Source organism: Mangifera indica, chromosome 1 (genome assembly GCF_011075055.1).
Source record: "Mangifera indica cultivar Alphonso chromosome 1, CATAS_Mindica_2.1, whole genome shotgun sequence".
NCBI lineage: Eukaryota > Viridiplantae > Streptophyta > Magnoliopsida > Sapindales > Anacardiaceae > Mangifera > Mangifera indica.
The window spans coordinates 698,173-709,990 of record NC_058137.1 but is presented as its reverse complement, the minus strand read 5'-3'; the positions used below and the strand labels follow the sequence as shown (position 1 = coordinate 709,990).

Sequence of the window (11,818 nt, the reverse complement as noted above, 5' to 3'; positions counted from 1 at the left end):
TGGGACATAGCGTTTTGGCCTTTTTTTTTTTTTTTAATTAAGAATTTCTGCCACATGGGCGAATCCACAGGCAACTTCAACTTCAAGGTCCTTCATCATCAATCCAGGCATTTACAATAAGTAACTTAAAAAAGATACACATAGTATGGGGGAAGGGCAAATTATATGGTGGCGCACCTTTTTCGATCATTCTTCTTGTCCTTCAGAGTTGAGACTTACCACTCACTTTGTTATCTTCGTCATTTCATCCTCTGTCCTTTTAGACTTACTACTCACTACATTCTCTTCGCCATTTCTCTGTCCTTTAGGATGGACGGGTTAGTTTTTCTTATTTTTGTGTTTTTTGAAAATGTATTGAAGGGTCTTGATTTGTAATCACATGGATTTTCCAAGATGTCAATTATCAATGTATAAAAGGATTGATGTTTTTTACTGTTGAATAGAATGAAAATAATCAAGGCAATTACAAAATAGAAAAGAATCAAGGCATAAACAGGAATTTTTGTTCCTTTATTCACATGGGCGCTCAAATAATACCAAACTTGGTGGTTGCACTTGCACCTTCCTCTTCTTCCCTCTCTTTCCTCGTTCATCTTCATCTACAGCTCCTTCTTCTTCTTCCCTCTCTATAAATCACTCTATACAATAACCCTTTCTTCGTTCATCTACAGCTCATTATCTCCTTTCGTTCATCTACAACTTCACGTACAGTTATTCTTCTTCTTCATCATGGATTCTTCTTCCTTCTCCCTCTTCTCTTTTATGACTCTTTTCATGCTGTTTTCCAGCAACCGTTCTGAGGGGGTTCCTCTCTCCACTAACTCCAGATGGATCGTGGACAACCGCAGCGGACAGCGGGTAAAATTAGCATGTGTAAACTGGGCATCACATCTTAAACCAGTTGTGACTGAGGGACTCAGCAAGAAGCCTTTAGACCAAATTTCGAAACGGATTTTGGCTATGGGATTCAACTGTGTTAGGTTGACGTGGCCAATCTATTTGGCCACCAATGACACTTTGGCCTCTCTCACAGTCAAACAATCATTTCAGAATTTTGGTTTAAACGAAGACATTGTTGGTATTCGGATTAACAACCCCTCCATCATTGATCTTTCTCTCATTAAAGCTTTCCAGGTGAGATTAAATACCAACTATTAGTTAATGATTTTTCGCGTACTTGTATGCATGTTTGTCGATGTACTATAAAAAATATCCTGTGAACTTCAAGTTTCTCTGCTTTTGCATTGAATGGGATATGCCTATTAGCCTACTGCCCTAAAAAATATTCTATCATTTTTTTTTTCTTGTCTTCACGATTTCTCTGAGGCATCTCCCAATGGCCTCTTAGTCGCCTCTTCAGTCTTTGGTGGGAATAATATTTTGATCATGCAATATATATCTGACAATTTGTTGTGGAAATGCATCTAGTTTGTGTAATCTTGTGTAGGCTCCGGCGGTTTAAAATGAACCTGTCACTGTTGTCAGCGTTGGCTTCTGTTAATAGTAAAGAAGTAGCTAAGAAGGAAGTGGATGAAGTTGTGGTTGATGACAGTGGTGATAAGAAGGTGAATATTTGGAGACTAAACCTGGGGTGGGAGGGAATAAGTCTTTTGGCCTTTTTTTTTTTTCTTGTCTTCTCGACGATTCATGTTTGCTCATGAACATTTTGTAGACTAGCCAGTTGGTTTATAGCAGAACAATATCTTGGAAAGTTAGTTGCACAATACTTATCATAGATGGGCACGTGAGGTTGAGACTCTTGTAGTAATATGCATATTGTGGTGGAGAATATATTTCATGAAATTTGTTGGTTATGCATTCATGTTGTGCCTTTTATCAGTGTGAAGTTCTGTAATGGTTGTTGATTGATCTCATATTGTTTGGCTGAACGCGGAGTACACTTTATAAGTTTTATTTAATAATTTTGCTTACTCAGAAAATGGAAAAGCAAATCCAGGAATTGATTTGTTATTTCTTGCTTGGGTTGAAAGGTTTACTGTTGCAAAATAATTTTACTCTTGTTTAATTGTCTTCGGAATAAATCAATTGTTCGAATCGGTTGAACCATGAAACAGTAAAACAATCAGATCGATTATGGGTTTGTTTTTTAAATATTGCCTATAAGTCAACACAATACGGAAAAGGGCCATGTAGAAACAGCCAATGATGTCTTATTAATCATTTAACAAATCAATGAAACATTATTCAAAAACAAAAACACAGAGCTAATAAAGTGTCGACGTTAACTATGCTAATATAAGCCACTTCAACAAAATTCTCATAAATTTTTCCTTTTTTACTTTAAAAGTTAGACATTATTTGTATAGTGAAACATTATTATTGGCATATTTTCAGGCAGTGGTATCCAACCTTGGGGACAACAATGTCATGGTGATATTAGATAATCACATAACAAAACCAGGTTGGTGTTGCAGTAACTCAGATGGCAATGGATTCTTTGGCGATCAGTATTTTGATCCAGAACTCTGGATCAAAGGTCTCACGAGGATGGCTACTCTATTTACTGGAGTTACCAATGTTATTGGCATGAGCCTGAGGAATGAACTCAGAGGCCCTAAACAGAACGTAAAAGATTGGTACAGGTACATTAATTATCTGCATTTCTCATATTACAAGTTTTAATTAATATAATTACTCCATATTCTAATAATCAAAACTCTAATTCCTTGTGTATATTTATAAGGTAGATACATGCAGAGAGGAGCTGAAGCAGTGCATTCAGCAAACCCAAATGTTCTTGTCATCCTCTCTGGGTTATCTTTTGACACTAACTTATCATTTATTCGCAATCAACCAGTGAATTTGACGTTTACTGGGAAGACAGTATTCGAGGTACACTGGTATAGCTTTCCAGATAATAAGCAATGGGAAAATGGTAATTCAAATAAAGTATGCGGTCAAGTGCTGAATAGAATAAATCGGTCAGCAGACTTTTTGCTTGACCAAGGGTGGCCGTTGTTCGTGAGTGAGTGGGGAGTGGATTTAGTGATAAATAATGTGAACGAAAAAAGGTTTTTGAGCTGCTTTTTGGGTTGGCTAGCTGAACATGACTTGGACTGGGCCTTGTGGACTCTTGTTGGAAGTTATTATTTCAATGGAGGGGTCCTTGGGTCAAATGAGCGTTATGGAATTTTAAATAGGAACTGGTCTGATGTAAGGAATTCAAGCTTTTTACACAGAATATCATTTGTTCAATCTCCCACTAGAGGTAGAATAACCTAAATTTATGAAAAAAAAAATTAGAAATATATGAATTTTTCATATATCTGAACTAGTGTGTTTTAACATGCAGGGCCAGATTTATTAGAAAGAACTCTGCATAAAGTGATTTTCCATCCTTTAACAGGTCTCTGTGTACTGAAAAGTACATCATTGTTTGATCCTATGAGGTTGGGTTCTTGTGCCGACACAGGAGCATGGAATTACACGTCCCTGAAGAATTTATACCTAAAGGGGACATCTTATTGCTTACAATCCAACGGGTTGGGGAAGGCAGCAACACTCGGCCTAAGATGCACAGACTCAAATTCAAAATGGGAAATCATAGCAGATTCTAAGATGTACCTGTCATCTACGGAAGAAGATGGTACAATTGTTTGCTTGGATTTAGACTCAAGCAGCAACCTTGTTATAAATAACTGTAAATGCTTGGATACGAATGGAACATGTGATCCTGCAAGCCAGTGGTTCAAACTTGTCGACAGCACAAGAGATTGAACAACTCGGATATCTGAAGCCAATCCGCTAAATAAAACGCATGTATCGGTAAAATTGTAATGTTAGAAGGAGTTGTGTTTGTACCTCCAACGTCCAGTCTCTTGATAATCAGATGCACATTAGAATTCGAGTACCTCCAACGCTCATCGGTATTCAATATTATCAGTGTTTTCCCATAAAGGCATTTTATCTAGTAGATTGGGAAAATATTTCAAGGCTGTATAAAAAGCCAGTGACCGAAGAAGAATTGAAATGGGCTGAAGAGGCGGCAGGTTGGTTAAGCAGGAAGAGCTAGGTCATTGTCATACATTATAGAACCCAGTATGGGTGTGTATGATGTAGTTATTAATATTTTATAATATATGATACATATTTTATAATATAATAAAATACAGGTGAAAAATGATACGTATAATGAGGTATATCATAATTAATATGATATAATATCTATATCGTACGATACGATATATATTACTGATACGAATTGATATATTTTTAAAGAAAATGATGATATTATAAGGGTGTATATGAGAAATTTTAAATTTTTATAATTGTTCATAATATTTTTCGAAACGATGACATGTCTATCATATTTTTTCATTATTTTATCAATATTTTGTTTTTTAAAAGTTGTATCATACGATATGATATTCAATACACAAGACGTAAAATTAAGTTTTTGATATAGATTTGATTTCTATGGTGCACGGTTTAGTTGGTGCAATTGAAATTTTTTTCAGAGTAAACTGAAAAAAACGATTTTAAAAATTTCCAAATCAAAGCAAATCAAATTGAAAAATTCAGTTTGATCTAATTTGGATTATAATTTGAACCTATTAAAATCATTTATTTTTTAATATATATTATTCAATAAAATTAATAAAATTCTAGTTTTTTAAACATAATATAAATAGATAAAATAAATATGAAATATATATACAATATACATGTAAAAAAAATCATAAAATAAATATGAAAAAACATGTTGTACACATAATTGCTTATAGAAAAATTATATTAAATATAGTTATATATATGTATTTTTAAAAAATATCGATTACCATTTGATTCGGTTTAAAAATTGTTTAAATTGTAATCCAAATTAAAAATTATTTTTAAAAATTTATCATCCTAAATCAAATTATTTTACAAATCAAAATAAATCAAACCGTAATTTTTAAGCTTTAACCTAGTTTTATGATTTGAATAAAATTATACACACCGCAAAAAGCAAGTCTCAAAGTGATTAGCGATTGAAGAGAGAAGTGTTATAGATAAGATTATTTGCATCTCACAGTTCGATTTGTCCGAAAATTTCATAAAATTTTGAAGCTCTTTTTTTAAGTTTTCTCACAAAGGGAAGTAAACTACAAGAAATAAATCCACACGAACCTCTTTTTCGTTGCTTGCATAAAAAAATAATAATAATAATATTATGTATATAATCAATGAATCTAAATTTAAACACAAATAATTACATATAATTATATTATTAGATATTATTTTATCTCTAATTTAAAATTATTAAATTATATAATATTATATTATTATTTCTATACATAATTTTCTTGTAAAAAAAATAATGATACGGTAGAGTGAACATTTAAACGTGATTAGAATGGCATTACGTTCTTAATTTCATTTACGTTTCCACAACGGAACAATTATAACACACAGATGATTTACATGATAAACCTTAAATCCAAAAAAAAAGGACAAAACTATAGTCAAATAGGAGAAATCAAATGATGAGTAGGGTTGAGGATTGTGGGTTGATATAATTTTTTGTTTTCTCGTACAGTTTGACTTCGTTTTTTATTTTTGGAAAAAATTGGGAAAAAAATAAAAGAATAATAAAATAGAATGTCTCTTTCAATTTAGATAACTAGTTTTTTCAATTTGGTTTAGAATAATTTAATCGTTAAATCAATTTAATATCAATTTATAATTTTTTTTCTGAATCAGAAATTCAATTTGATTCAAAATAATGTTAAATTGGTTTTGAGCACTTTATAAGGAGGTCAACAGATTATATCAAACCACATTACATATCTTATTTTTTATGTGATTGGTGATTTCCCTATGATTTTAACACCGTAAAAGTTTCTTCTTATTAATTCTTTATTTTTCCCAACCCATATCCGATGTGAATAAATTATGCATTAATATGGTTGTAACTACTCTCCTTATAACCAACTCACAATTTAGATGGTTCGACAAATTATACACCTTTCTTTTAAGTTTTGAAAAAAAAAATTTTCTTTATCATACACCTTTTAATTAAAATTATAATGATAGTATTTTAATAGGTCAAAGGGCTAATCTCCATCGAAAGAAGACTATTTTTTCTAAATACTCATTCTTTAATTTTGAAAATCTTATTTACCCATTTATGAATAGTTAAGTTTATTAGTTTAAGGATAAAATCATTATTTTATTTATAATATTAAAAATAAACTAAAATTTTATCTCTTTTTTTCTCCCTAAACCCTAGAAAAATAATTTTTTTTCCCTAATCTAAGTTTTAAAAAATCATTTTTCCCCCTAGGGTTTAAATTCAATATCCAACCACTTCTTTTGGCATAATCTCTGGCAATTTCTCTCCCTCTCAACAATTCCTTTTCCTTTGGTGGTTTGTCTCAACGTCTCTTTTGTCTATGACAACCATGCATCGCTCGCTTGGGAAAACAAATAATCTTTTTAGATGAAGACGAAATCCTTTATCTTTCCAACTTGAATGGCTAACAAGAGGAGGGGGAGATGACGAGAGAGACATCATCAGAGGAAAGGGAGAGGTTGTCGAAGATGTCGTCGAAAATTGAAAACTAAACCCTAGTGGGGAAAATGTTGTTTTTTAAAACTTAACCTTGGAGAAAATTGTTAATTTTTAGGGTTTAAGAGGAGAAAAAAACTTTAAGATGTTAGAGTTTTGTTAACTTTAATTGTCTATAAATGGGTAAATAAGATTTTTATAATTAAAGAGCGAAAATTTGGAAAATCACTAAACTTTGGATGGAAATTAATCCTTTGGCCTTTTTTATACCTAAAAAGTGTAGTAATTAGATTATCTTTGTTTTATCCAATATGTCATTTAGGGAATAAATATTTTAAAAATATTTATTTATTTAATAGGCCAAATGTGATAATATCAATAATAAAGAATATATTACTAAAGTAAGATATATTATGAAATAATGTAGTTATGATAAAGAGTAATATTGTTGTACAAACAAATTATATAAATTTATTCATACAAACATATTTGATAATATCTAATTAAGTGATTTTAAAATAAGATAAAAAATAAATCATTATATCACCTAATTATAAATTGTGATCTTATTTGATATTGGTAATTTGTTACCACCTGTACTTACCTATAGTTTTATTCCATGATAAAAGATTGCCTTTGGAAACCGAATAATTAGTTGCACAAAAGAGTAATGCTATGTGTACCCATTTTTGGTACACAATTCATATACACAGTGATGTGTTATTATGTAATTAGATGATTTTAAAATATGTGTCATCATATGATAAAGAAACATCTAATCACATGATAACATCTCATCTGTGTATACAAATTATGTACCAAAAATGGGTATATATAGTTTTATTGTGCACAAAAACAGAAAACTAAACTCTTGACAGCTCCGTTGACGTTTTTTCTAAACATCTTATAAGGATGACTAACTTTAAACGTCAGGCAAAAGTAATATTATATGTACATAGTTTTAAATATTTAATTTGATATATAAACATGTGATCGAATAATTAAGTAATTTTAAATTAATTAAAAAATAATATTCAATCACATAATAACATATTATTTAGATATTCAATTGAAAACTTAAAACTGGTACACATAGTTTTCTTAGTTAGACAATTAGGGGTCAAAATATGTATTTGCCAAAAGTGAGGAAGTTGTAGGATTTTCAAGTGATTGCATGACAATTTTTTATGAGCGATACTATGTATATCCGTTTTAAGTACACAAATATATACATACATACATGTGTTATCACGTAATTGAGTATATTTTATTTTTAATTTAGAATCACTCAATTATATAATAATACACATTAAATATATATCAATTTGTGTACTCAAAATAAATACATATAGATTTATTAATTTTTTATATGATGTTTCCCATCTTTCTTAAGAAAACTTTAAATTAGATATTTAAATGATGTATATTTATACGATTGAAACTCAATAGCATAATTATAAATTATCTATCAACTACATATTCTAAATTGAATGCATATAATATTACCTCAAAATTAAACAGCTATGGAAGAATTATACGTGTCTCGGCATATTAAACAGTGAGATGCGATTATTCTTTGTACAACACTTCCCTCTTCAATAATTAATCCCCTTGTTTCCTTGTTCCATAGGTGTAGCGCATAGCTGTCCCTGTTAAGCTCAGCCACCGTTTCTTCCGCCCGTTTTGATTCTTGCTCCGTCGTCGGTTTCTTATACAGTTTGGGCATCTGAAACCAATCCACTGGATAAAATGCCTTTATCGGTAAAATTGTAATGTTATAAGGAGTTGTGTTTGCACCTCCAACGTCCGGTCTCTTAATAACCCTGGAAAGCATGTACGGACCATTGTGACCCCACATGTTTCCATCAAAAGTTGTGGCGAATTCCCTCAAGAATTCGACTAAAATCGGATGTGAAATGTCAAAGATCATTAATGCATTATTCACTGAGCTCCATTTTTTAGTCTTCGGATCTATAACTTGCACCCCAACTGCATTTCTCAACCCTGTGAAGTTTCTCAGAACAATGAAATCTGTGTCCAAGTAAACACCTCCGTACCTGTATAAAATGGCAAGCCTGATGAGATTAGAAAGATTATTGTATAATGGATACTTTCCAGGGTCCTTGTTGCCACTTTTCAATTCTTCAAGCCAAGCTTCAGCTGGTGTATTCTTCAATAAAAAAGGCACATCCGGTGTAACTGCAACAATTTTAAGTCCACGATCAAGTAGAGGTTTCAAGATTTTATGGCCACGCCGCGAGTCTAGAGTTCTTGATAAAATCATCAAGCATGCCTGCGGATTGGCCTTCATCAGACTCTCTACCGTCAAGAACTCTCTCGGTCCAAATTTACGTGCTGGTGAAAACCAAATCATGAAGAACTGATTAGTACAATTTTTATCAAAGAATTCCAGAACCCGGCCGTGAAATTTCTGACCGAAATCGTTTGATTTAAGAACATCAAGATCCGGAAGTTTTCCCCGGAACCAAGCTATTCTTTTGGCATCGTCAATTCGGGAGGAGCAATAAGAAGATCAGGAGCTTCACTGTCTTCTTTTTCTTCACTCATCTCCTGCAATACTAATTTCTCTGCAGAGTGTACACAGAGATTAGTAATGAGGGCGCCACTAGAGACCAGGCTGCTTGTGTAGATGAGACAAGCGATGGCTGAAAATGAGACAGCAAAGAAGAGGGGTGTTTTAATATTTTGGCTCAACATTTTTGTGACAACTTAAGAGCTTTATCTATGCAACAAGGGATTTTCAGAAGCTTCTGTTTAGGCATGCTGTGTCCGTCCACATTTAAACTTAAAAAAAAGAGCCAGTTGAGGACGAGGAAGGATTCGGATTCACGCTTTTTTTGTAATGTATTAAGCTGACTGTTGAGTACGTAAAAAAGAAAAAGTCAAGGATTCCGTAAAATGACTCATTTTTATAATGTAAGTGGAGACATCGATATTAATGTATACAATGGGAGTTGGGAAGATATACGGACTGCTGATTATTCTTTTTCAATCAATATCAAAATTTATAAAATTAAGTGCGCTTAGGTTTAGTATTTTATTTTATTATAAAAAAGAGTAAATATAAATAATTATTATATTTCATTTACAAACCTTTTTTTTTTTTCTGAATAACAAATAATGTACTTTAATATGTAATGTTCATTCATCTCCAAGACAGCTTGAGGGAGGCCATTGAATTCACGGAGACTCGATCTGGATCCTTTCTAGTGAGACCAATGATTGGACCAGCACATCTAATACTATTCAAATTTATCTTTTTAAGATATAACCAAATAGATATATACCTTGGCGATATACTGTACAATAAAAGAGGACAAGAGAATCGATATTTAACACTTGATTGTAAAAAATTTATATGCACGATAAGTAATTATTTTTAAAATGTATGTAACTATGATATTACTATAATCAATAATACGAGTAACTCAATCAAAAGACAATGATCATTCTTTGTGTCAAAACTATTTATTGACAGTTTAGTGTAATATATAGATGTATATTGTAGACATGTATATTGTAGACATGTTTCTTTAACTAACCCATCAAGAGAATTTTATATGAATGATTACTCTAATATCTATGTAATATATCTTTTTAGTAAACATAGGTACATATGATTATTAGACTTAAGGTCACCAAGTGGTCTTGTGCAACGATCGGTATGGTTTGACACCAACCCAATATAGTTCAATAAAAAAACTACCAAAAATATGGTGATTAGTCATATCAAAACTGTACGAATGCTGTGATGGATTAATAGAGATTTATCACTCCTGAGCACGATAACTGATATTTCAGTTAGAGCCCCCTAACAAATGATAACAATCAACTAAACTTATAGCTATAGTGGGATTGAGTTGATGCTCGATCAAATATTTTTTCAATTTTTGATAAAAGTCAGTCTATGCAACTTAAGGATTCTTAAAAGAGACATTTCATTTATACCTCAACCTCAAAAAGACATCGTATAACAAAATAATTGAATTGTATAAATAATCCTATCATTGACAAATTAACTCATATGTTGACACTCCACAAGAAATGGTGATCATATGTTTTGTTAAAGGTTGTTTTACTCTATGTCTAGACAAATATCATTTTGAGAGCTTAATATGAACCGATCACTACCGACTTAATAAAGAGTTTATAAATTATATATAAAAGGAATTTGTCGAAGATTTTTCAAATTAAATATGAATTAGATCTGAACTAGATTTTTATATTGAAAATTTTGAGTTTTGGAAACCTTTAGACCTAAAAATATAATTTATAATACTTAGAGATTAAAATGAAATAAGTCTGAGTTGTTAGAATTGTATATAAGAAAGTATAGGATTGAATTAAATTTATTCAGTTTTAATATATTCAAATAAATTTATGTTTATATTGATCCTAATTTTAAATAATAAAAGAAAAGTAAATAAAACATAAAATATTAATAATATATATGGTCCAGAGCAAGTAAGGCACATTTCATGATGAGATTTACACAAGGAAGCAAGTAACGCACATTAAAATGCATCGACCCCTACCCCGCCACCCAAGAAATAGTGTGGCGCACATTTTTCTTTCTTATGAAAATAATTTTCTTTCTCACGGAAGAAAGGAGCAGTCGCACGTTACATGTGCACAAAATACCCAGCCGCCTTTTCATATTGATGGATTATTGTTGCCGTGGCTTTCATGAATAGTCACATATTATTCTAGTAGATTTTGAATACCTTTATTTTGGTTTGTACTTAATGTAGATATTGAAATTCAGGTCTACATTTGATTCTAAAATCAATTTCGTAATTTTCATCATAACAAAAGATGAAGAAATCATTTACACAAGTATATTTAGTGAACACTTGATATATGTATTATTGCATATGTGATCCGAAAATGGCAAAATCCCTACACTAATTTCTCCAAGACCCAAAAAAAAAAAAAAAAGAAATAGTCCCTTAGTGAACAGTCTCATTGCTAACATGGAGGCACAAAGACAAGAGCATAAGCTATACTTTGAAGAACAACAATGGATCACTACGTAAAGTCCGTCCATTCAACTCTCATGGACAAGATACTGAACCACAGGGTGCTTGGTTGAATCATTAAATCTCACGTCTTTGTTACCAGCTCATAATAGCTATATTTATCATAATTTATGCAGACATCCTCATCTCCAACCTTTCTATCTACCCCGCGGATATTAAACTTAGCGAAATCGCCCCATATTGAGATTCTCCAATCAAGTGATTGAGTAGAAATTTCATGACTGAGTTCTATAATTCTTTGACAAAC

At 31.5% G+C, this 11,818-nt stretch overlaps 2 protein-coding genes across 2 annotated transcripts; one reads left to right on the top strand and one right to left on the bottom strand.

The window, feature by feature from the left end:
- The first annotated feature begins 561 nt into the window (after nt 1–561).
- On the top strand, nt 562–3,871 carry LOC123210585 (glycosyl hydrolase 5 family protein-like). Its single transcript, XM_044629037.1, has 4 exons — nt 562–1,134; nt 2,356–2,603; nt 2,709–3,229; nt 3,314–3,871. The coding sequence occupies exons 1-4, from the start codon at nt 730–732 to the stop codon at nt 3,736–3,738; spliced, it is 1,599 nt and encodes a 532-aa protein (XP_044484972.1). The 5' UTR covers nt 562–729; the 3' UTR covers nt 3,739–3,871.
- Nucleotides 3,872–8,013: 4,142 nt separating this feature from the next.
- On the bottom strand, nt 8,014–10,078 carry LOC123223569 (lactosylceramide 4-alpha-galactosyltransferase-like). Its single transcript, XM_044646789.1, has 2 exons — nt 10,075–10,078; nt 8,014–9,001 (listed from the first exon to the last, which is right to left on the bottom strand). Exons 1-2 carry the CDS (start codon nt 10,076–10,078, stop codon nt 8,025–8,027), a joined length of 981 nt encoding a protein of 326 aa, XP_044502724.1. The 3' UTR covers nt 8,014–8,024.
- Between the last annotated feature and the right edge of the window lie 1,740 nt (nt 10,079–11,818).

Coding starts and splice junctions, on each gene's coding strand:
- LOC123210585 (XM_044629037.1), top strand. CDS start 730: ATGGATTCTTCTTCCTTCTCCCTCTTCTCTTTTATGACTCTTTTCATG. Junction 1,135..2,355: donor CTCTCATTAAAGCTTTCCAG/GTGAGATTAAAT, acceptor GCATATTTTCAG/GCAGTGGTATCCAACCTTGG. Junction 3,230..3,313: donor TGTTCAATCTCCCACTAGAG/GTAGAATAACCT, acceptor TTTAACATGCAG/GGCCAGATTTATTAGAAAGA.